The sequence below is a fragment of the Panthera uncia genome (genome assembly GCF_023721935.1).
Source record: "Panthera uncia isolate 11264 chromosome C1 unlocalized genomic scaffold, Puncia_PCG_1.0 HiC_scaffold_4, whole genome shotgun sequence".
In the NCBI taxonomy this organism is placed as follows: Eukaryota; Metazoa; Chordata; class Mammalia; order Carnivora; family Felidae; genus Panthera; species Panthera uncia.
The window spans coordinates 81,795,323-81,808,351 of NW_026057585.1; the positions used below are offsets into that span (position 1 = coordinate 81,795,323).

Here is a 13,029-nt window from a genome sequence, read left to right on the forward strand (position 1 = left end):
AAAGAAAGAAAGAAAGAAAGAAAGAAAGAAAGAAAGAAAGAAAGAAAATTGTATGTATGACATGATAAAGGTGTTAGCTGATGCTGCTGTGGTAATCATACTGTAATACAGAAATACATCAAACCGACATGCTGCATACCTCAAACTTACACAGTGTTGTCAATTATATCTCGATACAACTCGATACAAAAAGAAAACTCTGGAGTGCCTGGGTGGTTCCCTTGGTTAAGCATCCGACTCTTGATTTTAGCTGGGGCTCTTGATTTTAGCTCGGGCTACGATCTCATGGTCCGATCTCATGATTCATGGGTTTTCCCCCCACATCTGGCTCCACACTGACAGTGTGGAGCCTGCTTGGAATTCTCTCTCTCTTGCACATGCTCTCTCTCTCTCTCCCCCTCCCTCCCTCAAAAGAAAAAAAGAAAAAAAGAAAAATCTAAAGGGGCAGGTGGGAATTTCCCCAGTGCAATTACCTCCTTCCCAGTATCAATAAGCCTCCCCTTCCCCAACCCCTTCTGGTAACCACCTGCTCTTGGCCACACTGTAACGCCTAATGCCTTCAGCAAAATTTTTGGCATTTTGTTCACAATTTACAGTTGTCTGTTATCTGTGGAAGGATTGGGCCCAAAGTAGCTTTTCAGTCATTACCAGACCACAAGTCTATTGTAGCATTAATATTTATACTTAAGAGTGAGATATTAAATGCACTGAAAAACAAGAGGAGACAGTGACCCAAGGAAGCGTTCTAAGAGATTCTGCCCCTGCTTCCCTGGTCCTGGCAAATGTCCAAAAAATAAAAAATAAAATAAAATAAAATAAAATAAAATAAAATAAAATAAAATAAAATAAAATAAATAAAAAGGCAATACAAGGTCTGAGAGACCCTGATATGGTTAGGCTGCTAAGACACTGGACCTAGGAGTGCGTTTATTCCTTTTCTCTATTTTCCATGCTGCCATCTCATAAAATTTAAAAACTTAGAGATGAACAATTTAAAAACAAGGTTGTAGAATCACAACTGCTTTGGAATTTATCCTAAGAGTCAGAGAAAAATATTCCCAAACTACAAATGACTATATCTGTACACCCATTCCACTCAGAAGACCACATCACTAATCCCTTGGAAGGGCCATCAATTTCTTCTCCAACCACTGCCGATTGTAAGTCACCTAAAACATCTTTCACAACCTGGGAATAACTAGTGCGTTTTATTCTTGATCTGCCACAACATGAAGACTGGAAAAGAGACTCTAAGAGTACTAATGCCTATATGTCAACATGACACACTACGTCTGAATTCTGGCACCAGAGAGGAAACTGAGTGAAGAACAAGAACAAGTAAGCTAACAAAATGCTCAGTTCACCAAAGTACAAGATTTAAGCTCTTCAGAAACACAATCCCCATATTTCAAAGTGGGTGACTGGGGGCGGGAAGAGCCACTAAGGGACCTGCTTTGTTTTATACTCTATGATAGTAGAACCATTTGACGTTTTAAGCTGTATATACCTTGAGAAAAACATTTTTGAAAGAAGAGAATGAAAATTCATTCTTTCTCCCTCGCTTTGAAATACAATGTAATAATTCCTTCTGGAAAACAGAGTCTGTATGAATTCAAAGCTCGTACCTTGCGAATTTGTGCTGACTCAATACAAGCACATTGCCTCGGATTTCTGCTACAATTTTACTTTTATCCTCAGGACGACCGTGCTCCAATACGTGCTGGATTACATAGTTTCCATACTGATCCTGTTTGAGAAACAACAGAAATAAAATTGATGTAAAAATTAGTTCTGTGGGTTACCTAAATCCTTACATCTAATCAACACCTACCTACCTTCCTGTAGCACCATGACGGCTGCCTGAATACCAACGAACACTGAAGAATTTTTAAAATGGATAGGGAGTGACAATTGTTCTCTATCATTACAAAACAGGAACGTATTACCAGACAATGGAATAGTCCTCTATATTTATGCCCAAGGATCCTAGTTTGGTTCTTCAAAAGTACTAGACGCCAAAAAGCAGGCCTCTTCTTGTTTAAAAAAGGAAGGGGTGGGGGGAGAGGGAGGGAGGCTGTGTAGGTAGGAATAAAGAGCTATTTTTCTCTCAAACAGAAATTTATCTCGTAAGAAAAATGGGAAACAATGCTTATGTCCAACAAAACAGACAATACCTAATTAAACAACATCACAAGCATACAATGGATGTACTCACTCATCTACAGGTAAAGATACTTTTAAGAGAATAAATGTGTGTAAGTAAGGAATTTCAGTGGCAAAAAGATTTGCGAGATGCAAAAATTTAAGTGTACAAATAATACTTCGAAAGAAAAGTGCCCAGACCAAATGTGTTTGCTTCTGTGTGGCAGGATTACGGATGCTTTCTTCAGTTTTACTGCTACTTCCTGCACTTCCAATTTTTCCTCTTTTCGTTTTTTAAGTGGGCTTCATGCCCAGCATGGACACGGGCTTGAACTCTCAACCTTCGGATCAAGAACTGAGCTAAGATCAAGAGATGCTTAACCACAGGCGCCCCTACCATTTTTTTCTACAGTGAGTATTTAATACCTCACACCAAAACAAGCCACAAACACCAACAAAAATGCTGCTTCAGCACAATAATCCGACTTGTAGAAAGTGTTCTACTGGTTACTGCGATGTGGGAGAAATGTTTAGTGGCAGAAGCAAAAGAAAGTACCAAAGCAAAAAAGAAGTCCCCTAATCCACTCAGTTCATTTGAAATGATGAGGTTCAGACCCACAGAGATGAAACGACCTAAGGTGGCACCGCGAGCCGGTCCACGACAGGCGGCCGGCAGGCAGCGCCCTTCGCTCCGAGGCCGGGCTCTCTTCATCACCCATAGTCACAAAACACAAACCAGGATGGCATACGTGAAAACCTGCCCCAAAGCTTCAATGGGCATTTTGAACACGTGAACGCGAACTCTTCCGGAACGGATACTTGTGCTGAGAAAACGCACGGGCTGTGGGCCTGCACGAGCCCACAGGTGTTTGCAGTTACTCTACCGGCAACTCCACTACCTGTACAAGCTGCTCCGTGTGCTGGTGAAGCTCCTCTAAAATGGGGAGAGTCTGGTCAGGGAGACAGTGCTCCAGGATCCTCTGAATCACTCGGCAGCCGTAAGGATGCGTGGACAAAGCAAATACCTAGGGCAGACGAGCAAAGAAAGCCAAAAAAGACAGCTGCCACTTTCAACGCTTCAGTGTTGTTCACATACACATTATTCTGTTAATCTTTGCAAAGACTCTGACAGAGAGTGAGAATTATTCTTACCTTACAAATGAGATAACTGAGCTTCTAGAAGTTTACATAATGTGCTTGCAGCCATACAGATAGTGACTGACAGAGCCGGGGTACTACGTCCTAGTCTTGACTCAAAAGCCCCAATTATACATGGGACACATTTGAGTTCTCTCTACAAATAGTAGGGTGTATGTGTGTGCGTGTGTGTGTGTGCGCGCGCGTGTGCGTGTGTGTAAACCCATTTACCTATTCTAGGGATTCACAAATGTACATAAATTCAGAGCTGAAAAGGACTTCTCTAAGAAGCCTAGAAAGGAACAGAGAATTAGTCGAGGTCATAAAAAACACTTAATTAAGAGTCCATAGTGTCAAAAGACAGGGTTAAAAACAGAAAAAGAAAGGGCTAGGATCATAAATGCTTTCATCTAACCAACGCTGCAATATTCTACATTTAATTAGGGTGTTTTTCCAGCAATGAGCAAGAAAAGCTTCCTCTTTTGTTGCGTCTGGAAGAAGACAGGCACCTGGGCTTCGGCTCCAGATCACTCAGTCTCGATTCTGTCCTTCCTAGTGTGAATAGTGTGAATGACCTGGAGAAACCCGCACCCCCTCTCTGCCCCCAGCTCTGTTACCAGGAATAATCACAGGAATAATAAGCACAGAAACAGCTCACACTTCCTAGATGTTGACCAAGTGTCAATGCACTAAGGGCTTTTTATGTGGGGTTTTTAGACGTAGCTGTATATGCACAACTGTGTACCTCAACAGTATAAAGCACAGTTCTGCTTGATTCTATAAAAAAAGGTTAAAAACTCACAGTCTGTAACAAATGAACTTATTTCACTCAACATTATGTTTCAGGTATTTACTTATTATACTGTGAAACTTCTGCTGGGCAAGTATTTGAGTTTGTTATTTTAATTTCTGTCCAACCCTCTGCTGATTGATAGACATCTAGATTCTTTAGTCTTTTCTAGGAGAATAATGCTGCTTTCAACATGTCTAAATATGTCTCGTAGTATCCACATGTAGACATTCCCCCAGCTACACACCTAGCCTAGGAATGCCAGCATAGGAAATACAAATGTTGAACCTTGAAGGTGATACAAAAGTATTTTCCTAATGGCTGTGCTAATATCTATTCCCACCACCGGTGATCAGATCCCACATTCCTGCCAGGACACCGCGACTGATGGGCAAACAATGCCTATCCTCTGTGTCCTTATTTTGCATTTTCCTAACAGAATTATGTTTTCATAGATGGACTGGCAATTTGTGTTTCTTTTGTCTGTTAATGCCTTTGGCCCGTTTTCACACTAATTTGTACTGTACTCTTTTGATTACAGGAGTTCTTTATATATTCCGGTTATTAATTCTTTGACAGTTTCATCTTGAAAATATTCTCTCCCATTTGGTAGCTTAATCTACTTTTACTTTCTTTGCTGTCAATTTCAATAAATGTAAAATGTTAAACAGATCTTTTTTCATTAACTCAGAAAATCCAAACCACCCCCCCTGAGTTAAAGCCTGCAATCTCCTTACCGCTGCTATAATTGAGCAAACCGCAAAACCTAACAACTCTAAAATCCCACTTCAATCTAGGCTCAGCAGTACCCATGACTGCACCTGAAAATCTACTTGGTATTTACCATCTTTTTCTCTTTAAAGACAAAAACAAAAAACCAATTTCACAGACCCAAGAAGGAGATGCGTTTTACTCTCTTTGTTCCGCGTAGCTTAGGAGAGTGTGAGGATGATGCTTCAGGAAAAAGAAATGAATGGCAACAGCCAATCAAGGGGCAATTCTGGAAAAATCACAGTATAAAAAAAGGAAAACAAAAAACCATCTGCCTGGAAGCTGGTGCTAAGATCACAGGGGCTCTTACGACACACAGGTAAATAGGAGAAACTAGAAGCTATCTCTGGTGGGGTGGCCACTTAGGGACACCCCACAAATGCTACCCTGTTCTCTGCTCACAATGCAAACACCCATCAATTTGGTTCCTTCGTTTCTTTCGTAAGTCACTTACCTGCCCCTTAAACGCATCGATGATGAACTGCAAAGACTGGGGCTGCACGCATTCAATGCATTTCTGAACCACGTGATTACCATTCTGGTCTTTCACACACTTCAGGACGTGGCCGTCTAGCTCCCGAACCATCTCGTTCTATTAGAGGAGACAAGGAAAGAAAGCACCACCAGAATCACAGCAAGCAAACTCCTGGACAATCGACAGTCTCCCTGCGAAACACAAAGCACCAGGCAGAGAGTCTGTGACGAAGCAGCGGGACAGCACAGCTGTGGCACTGTGACAGCACACCGGCACCAAGTGAAGGCCACAGTTTTTGCATGTTAGCAAACTTCCTGTAATAGGAGCCTGTCTTCAAAAAAGTTCTCTAACTCGCAAAAGGCCTCAGAGACTTTATAAAAACGTAGACATCTCTAGAAAAGAACGTGTACAAACTACACTGTCGTCGAGAACTTCACGTATAATTTATCACATTCTTAACATGACAACCCTGTAAGGTACATATTATTAATAATGAGAAGAGCAGGGGCCCTGGGTGGCTCGGTCCGTTAAGCATAGGACTTCAGCTCAGGTCATGACCTCGTGGTTCCTGGGTTCAAATCCTGCGTCAGGCTCTGTGCTGACAGCTCAGAGCCTAGAGCCTGCTTTGGATTCTGTGTCTCCCTCGCTCTCTGTCCCTTTCCCCGCTCTCCCTCAAAAACAAATAAACATTAAAAAAATTAAGAAGAAGAAGAAGAATCAATCTACAGCTTACAGTATGCTAGACATATCTCTTAAGTGCTTAACACTCTTTGACCCAGTGAATCCTCCTAATAATCCTGGGTACTGGACACCATTACAGATGAGGAAACCAGAGCACAAATGATTTGACTTGTTAAAATCACAGACCTACACTGCCAAGATTCAAACCCAAGCAATCTGGCGCCTGTGTGGTAAAACAATGTGGGTCAGTAATTACCTGTGTCAATTACATATGATACTGCCCACACCTAAGAAGGAGGGGCCTCTGAGAGGGATTAAGCACCAGAATTCTGGTTACAGGTCTGTCACTCCCAACATGATCTTTCCACAGGGCCAAGGACTGAAGGACAGCAGGGAGAGCACTCTCAGAGAATACAGAAGACCAGACATTGAGTTACGTGAGTGCGTGACGTGTGTGTGTGTGTGTGTGTGTGTGTGTGTGTGTGTGTGTGTGTATGAGAAACTCCGGAAGTACAGGAGAAGACCAGACACCGGAGTTGTAAGCGTGGGAGTTGCAAGCATGCGTGCACATGTGTAGGGAATGAGTGGAAGCGACAAGAAAAAGGTGTTGAGATTTTCAATGGATCCCTTTCTTGATGCTGAGTACCCGCACCATGGCTGGGCCCTAGTATGTGCTGCCCAATCTCCTTGCTCGATCCAATCTCTGTCTACTCGCTCCCCTGTGCTGAACATGTATTTATAGTGGGAACTACAAACCAGTCAAAACGGTGATGTTTGTGAATACAAGGTCTCAAATCTCTGAGTTGCTCAATATGTCAAAGCAGCTAAGAGTTATCCCATTTATACTGGGGCGGGGGGGGGCGGGGATCCAAGATTACAATGCCAGGGACCAAACCAGCCAAAGGCAATAGACTGAGGAAAGTTTCCTAAAGCAATTAATCAAATGTCAGGGAAAACAAATTTATTCTGGAAATATAATTATGGGAATGGTAAATGGAGAATGATAGCTATATACAAAGACAAGGAACACTTTTAATCAAAATAAAGGGGAGATGGCTTCCTTGTATATTTTCTGGAGCCCATAAAAACTCCACTGGAGAAGAGTTAATTTCATGTAAAATAATAAACTTGTATCCAAATAACAGTAAACTATCCACACCAGGAAGAGTCCTACCAGGTCCACAACAAGGTACACAAAGAAACCAGACCAGAAAAAAAAAAAAAACAAAACACAGAAATATAGAGTAGAAAGAACAACTCAAGGGGAGAGTGAAAAGCAACTACAGTGTAGCCATCCAATCAGAAAAAAAAACAAACAGTAAACTCTGAAAAGATGGAGACAAAATCAACAATTTAGGGGCACTTGGGTGGCTCAGTTGGTTGAGCATCTGACTCTTGATTTCCGCTCTCATGATCTTATGGTCGTGAGATGGAGCCCCGTGTTGGGGCTCTGTGCTGAGCGTGAAATCTGCTTAAGAGTCTTTTTCTCTCTCCCTGTCCCTCTCCCCAACCCACTCATGCTCTCTCTCTCTCAAAAAATTAAATAAATAAATAAATAAATAAATAAATAAATAAATAAATAAATATCAACTATCACAATCCTGAGAGAGGGCAAAGATGGGAGACATTCCTGGGAAACTATAATACTCCTCCTTTCTCTGAGCTAGTGAGAATTATAGTCAAAGAGTAAGAAACTTCCATGTTCCAAAGAAACGAGAAAATTTAAGAAGAAAGATTCACTCATGAAGTTTTCATCCATGAAAATCCCAGGGAAAACTGAAACTGATGATGATTCTGATCATTAGAAGAAAAAAAGAGTAGCTGAGTCCCTGCTTCTAATTCCCGACATGCACACCACTTTACCACTGCCACGTCTCCGGACAGAGCGCGGAGTGAACCCCAACCCTGCCCGTGTGTCCCCAACATCCCCTCTGCCTTCACCAACGTCTCAACACACCTCTCCCTGAGCCTCCCAACTTGAAGGACTCCGGACGCCCCCAGCCTTCGACTGCCGTCGCCAACACCACCGCGATGCCCCGTCGTGTTGCGTCGTGTTGCGAACTGGAGGCGGCGGGCGCCTCGCCTGGCTCAGAACTTGAGTCCTTAACAAAGATTCTCATTACCGAACTTTGTTCTCAGCGAGGGCAAGTGGCTCATCACTGCCAGACCGAGGCCAACACCTTCCCCTCAGATGGGGCAGAGGGAGTTCAGAGCCCAAAGGCTGAGGGTTCGCATCAGACGCACCCCGGGGCTCGCGGCACCGCCCAGCACAAACACAGCTGCGGCTCACCTGCTGGCTGGGCCCGCCCTGCGACTGTTCCTCCAGCCACGCACGGGCTGCTTCTGGGGCTTTCGGCGTCGCTCCCCCACACACAGCACCTTAACATTTCAGATTTCCGTCCCTTTTCTCCTCGCTCCTCCTTAGCCTGGACTTGCCCTCCCGCCAAGCCTCGGGCACGTGCTCTCGCATGCCCCCCCCCGCCCCCCCGCCCAGCTTTCCACGGCTCTTCCCCACGCTGCGCTCTGTGGGCAGGGACCAGTCTTCGTCCTCCCCGCGCTGGCGCCTGGCACAGAGCGGGCACCAGGTCAGTGTGCCAGGCCAGGCACTCGCTCAGTAAGAGGTGGTGGGATGAACAAAAGGGAAGAAGAAGAAAAGGCAGTAAGACAATCAGGTTGATCTGTGGGACTGAGAAGCTTGGGGGTGGGGGGGTGGGGGGGTGGAGGGGGCGGTGGGAACAGAGGACTAGACACACGGCCTGAGGATCAGGGAGGGAAAACCCTCACAAAGATGGAGTTTAAGACTCTTTCACACCAGTGAACTATGAACCACGGAGACAATGGCCACTCTAGATAAAAGGAAAACAGAAACATATTGAGACACGGCCCAGTGACAAACTGCACAAAAAGAAGCAAGATGCCCACCTTCATCCGCATTTCAGAAACGTGAAGAAGCGCGGGCCTTGCACGCTTTCTCTGAGTGTGACCTGTCCAACCTGGCCTACCTTATGCATGACGATCTTCCGCTGTGCTGGCTCTGCCACATCGATCATCTTCTGGACCACGTAGTTGGCATACTGGTCCTTCATCATGGTGTATAAGGCACTGTGGGGACCGTCATTCATGGTGCATACCTCATCGATAAGCACAGCACGCTCCGTACGGGACGCATGAGTGACGCACTTCTCCACGACATTGCTATAATAAGACAAATCCGGGGACAACCCTTAGAACAAACCTTGTTAGGCTGTGCTTGTCCGGCCTCTGCCCTGACCTCACCGTCAGCAGCAGAAGAGAGCCTGACATTTTTGGAAGATGAATTCATCAACTGCCTGACTCTATGAGCCTCCACCTTGGAGTCATCTGTGGCTTCCAATGTGACCCATGGCTGGGACCAGGTGTCGGGCGAATACGAGCCCTAACCCGCTAACAGGGTGAGGGTAATGAGCCCAGGTGAGTGAGGGGACTTACATAAAGGCTCACATGACTGGCTAAAAGCTGAACTTGTTAATGATTACAATTTCAACACATAACCAAAATCAATGAATTCTCTCCTCTTCTGAGTGTACTAAGGTCAGGGACAAGGCTTACTTACTGCCTGTATTTCTAGTGCCTACCACAGAGCATGGCACTTGAGACAGAGGCCTTGCAGACTTGAGTCAGGAGTGTACGAGGGGGAACCACAGCACTCACTCAATGACCTCAGGCTGCCTCCTAAGAGTCTAGGTACAAGAACAACCTTACAGGTCTGTCGGCATTTGTAAACACTTCAGAAATACATCATCTTGGGAAAGGAAAACAGGAATGTGGCTACACTAAATCCAGAGGGGCCAGAGAGGGTGATTAAATTACATACAGCTGTGCCAATGGGTATTTCTCATCAAGGAGGGACTGATTCACTCATTAATGTCTGTTTCTAAAAATCAACACTACTCTGCATCTTGTGGGTCTGTGGGTATGAGGAAGTTGGGTGATGTCAAAGAATACACACCATCTGAAGGTGGATTACTGGAGCCAATACCTGGCAAAGAGGACGTCTGGTGGGCCGGTGGGCAGTTGAAGGCTTTGTAAAGGGTCCGTGACTGGGGGAAGGGCTGCTCTGGGTCACAGAACACTGAGAGAGAGTAGGAACTTAAATGACCAGACCTAGCTAATGTAGAAAGCCCCTGGGCACCTTGGTGGCTCAGCTGTTAAGCATCTGACTTCAGCTCAGATCACTATCTCATGGTTCGCGAGTTTAAAGCCCCACTTTGGGTGAACATGAGCCTTGCTCTGGGTGAGCCCCGCTTCTCTCTCTCTCTGTGCCTCTCTCTGCCCCTCGCTCACTTGTGCCCCCCCTCAAAAAATACATACATACACACAAAGTATATTTAAAAAAAATAAAGAAAGCTCTTCTGTGACAATCCTGAAAGATGGCCATTTAGCCTCTGCTTGGGAATTTCTAATAATTTGGAAGCATTACTTTCTAGGGCAACCTACCATATGGGTGAATGGCTCTGTTAAACATTCTTCATTTGTCTTACTTTTGCCTTCAGGGACTGAAAAAGGACATATATACCGACTTCACGAGGCACCTTAGAGCAGGTACTCTGTGTCTTACTCCTTCCAGAGGCCAGACCTGTGGATATCTCAGTAGTTAAGTAACTATCACCAGAATAATCCCCTACTCCACAAGTTTTTACACCATAAGAGGGTGCTGCTCCAAGGAGCTCCCAGTGTTCTATCATTTTGAACACAGAGCTTATATATATGCTTTTAGTTAGAAAAGCAAATTCTCAAGCTAAACTGTCAAGAACTACCAACCCACTGGACATTTCTTAAGATATGCAGTGTAGATCAAGTCTGGTGAGCTAATCGATCAAGTCTAATTAAGACAAGAGCCTCTCCTTCTGACACCACACCATAGAAAACCTTCTCTTCCCACCTTCCTCCCGTAGCACTAAACATACAACTAACATACAGTTCTATTCTAGTGTGAGCTTAAGGTGTGGCACCGTGGAAGTGAATCTCCTAATGACCACTGGCTTCTCCTCAGCAGAAAAGGGAGTTAAGATATTACTGAACTGGTTCAGAGAGCACAAAGCCAGTCATGATCTCCAAATGTTCAGGCAAAGAATTCATCACCTGTCAGGACCGCTCGGCTAGACTGTATGTACCTTTGTCCACTCCAGGCCTCGTTCCATAACAAATCAGTCCGCGTCAGAACAGAACTTCCTAACTGGATTGGGGACAGGACACTCACTCATCTGGATACAGGACTCAAGCCTCAACAGTGACCTGTCTTCCAAGGAAGCAAGCAGGTCAATCAGCTACCACCATGGGATCCCACTTGGCCAAAGGCTTCTACCCTCATGCATGACCCATGGTCCTGCAGTCTTTTAAGCTTATTCTAGTGTTTCTAAAACTGGAGCTCCCAGCCCATTTGTGGGCAGGGAGATCAACTTAGTGATTTGGGACCAGCTGCTGCTGCTTTTTAATGAAACAGAATTAATCACGGACAACACAGTTGTTCAGTTACATGTGTATGCATGTGCCTGTGCAAGCAAAGTCAATGAAAATGTTACTTTTTATTCTGGGTCACTGCCAAAAACGTCAGAAAGTCACTCATCTATTTTATTGTTTTGTTTCTATTGATCTATTTCCAAGTATATCAGCTCTTTCTTCTGTTCTCTCTAATCTGCTGATACTAAAGCCACACAGTGAATTCTATTTCAGATGATTTATTTTCCTATTCTAGAATTTCCATTTTGTTCTTTTCATAATAAAGCTTCTAATGCTCTACTAGCATATCTTTTCATTCATTACAACCATATCTTCCTTTACATCTTTGACCATAACTGAAATAGCTGCTTTATAATCATTCTCTGCTAACTCTAATGTCAGGGTGGTGTGGAACTAGCTGCAGTTTTTCATTCTCCTATTTTTTCTTTTTTCTTGATTATGGCCAACGGCACATTTTCCTCTTTTCTAGACATAATGAATGATACACCGTAGAAACAGTTCTGTTATGTTCTTCCAAGAAGGTGACATCTGTTCCTTTTTTCAGTGTAGTTAACGTGGCTGAGCTCAAACTGCAAGCTTGTCCCAGGCCGCAGGGATCCCAGTGCAGCACTTCCATCCTTAGCTAGGCTGCCTCAGGTTCAGCCCATGCAAACCAATGTGATTCAGGAGTCAACCAGGAATTTGGGAAGTTTAAATGCGAGCCTCCCCGTCCCTGGTTCTCTTCCTTTCCAGGATTTCTCCCCTGTCACTTTGTCACTCTCATTGCCACGGTTGTCCCAAACTCTGCCTTATGGGAACACTGGAGATTTCTGATCCCAACTTTAGAAGCCCAGCATGGAGCAGAATGAGAAGCACCTATAGGCTAAAAGCCATTAAAACTGGGAAATTCCCTTGGGGTGCCTGGGTGGCTCAGTAGGTTAGGCGTCAGACTTCGGCTCAGGTCATGATCTCAAGGTCTGTGAGTTCCAGCCCCGCGTCAGGCTCTGTGCTGACAGCTCAGAGCCTGAAGCCTGCTTCGGACTCTGTGTCTCCTTCTCTCTCTCTGCCCCTCCCCCACGTGTGCTCTGTCTCTCAAAAATAAATAAATGTAAAAAAATTTTTTTTAAAAACTGGGAAATTTCCTGATTATAGTCAACAACACTGCACTATAAAAATGCTAAGTTGCTGAGAGACTAGATCTGAATGGCATTCTTAATACAAAAAAAAGAAATGGTAATTGGGGCACCTGGGTGGCTCAGTTAAGCGTCTGACTGAATTTGGGCTCACGTTATGATCTCACAGTTTGGGAGTATGAGCCCTAAGCTGGGTTCTGTGCTACACGGAACCTACTTGGGATTCTGTCTCTGTCCCTCCCCAGGGCCTGTGTGTACACGCATCTGCTCTCTGTCAAATAAACTTTTAAAAAATTGAAAGGAAGGAAGGAAGAAGGAAGGAAGGAAGGAAGGAAGGAAGGAAGGAAGGAAGGAAAGAAAGAGGAAGGAAGGAAGGAAAGAAAGAAAGAAAGAAAGAAAGAAAGAAAGAAAGAAAGAAAGAA

The 13,029-nt window shown here is 44.3% G+C and overlaps 2 protein-coding genes and 1 non-coding gene across 3 annotated transcripts in view; 1 reads left to right on the plus strand and 2 right to left on the minus strand.

Annotated features, from left to right (window-relative positions):
• Positions 1-13,029, plus strand: part of PUM1 (pumilio RNA binding family member 1) — a 142,934-nt gene that overhangs the window by 125,537 nt on the left and 4,368 nt on the right. The window lies entirely within an intron of this gene.
• Positions 873-7,526, minus strand: LOC125912857 (pumilio homolog 1-like). The gene is made up of 3 exons (XM_049617639.1): positions 5,295-7,526; positions 3,042-3,167; positions 873-1,747 (listed from the first exon to the last, which is right to left on the minus strand). The coding sequence occupies exons 1-3, from the start codon at positions 5,424-5,426 to the stop codon at positions 1,613-1,615; spliced, it is 393 nt and encodes a 130-aa protein (XP_049473596.1). The 5' UTR covers positions 5,427-7,526; the 3' UTR covers positions 873-1,612.
• Positions 8,079-8,163, minus strand: LOC125913824 (small nucleolar RNA SNORD103/SNORD85). The gene has a single exon (XR_007455116.1). It is a non-coding gene; the product is annotated as a small nucleolar RNA SNORD103/SNORD85 (small nucleolar RNA).

What these genes read in the sequence shown, in the direction of transcription:
- LOC125912857 (XM_049617639.1), bottom strand. Translation starts at nt 5,426, where the DNA reads ATGGTTCGGGAGCTAGACGGCCACGTCCTGAAGTGTGTGAAAGACCAG. An exon ending in TCGATGCGTTTAAGGGGCAG is followed by an intron (nt 3,168 to 5,294) that starts GTAAGTGACTTA and finishes CGTCTGCCCTAG; the next exon opens with GTATTTGCTTTGTCCACGCA. An exon ending in ACACGGAGCAGCTTGTACAG is followed by an intron (nt 1,748 to 3,041) that starts GTAGTGGAGTTG and finishes TTTCTCAAACAG; the next exon opens with GATCAGTATGGAAACTATGT.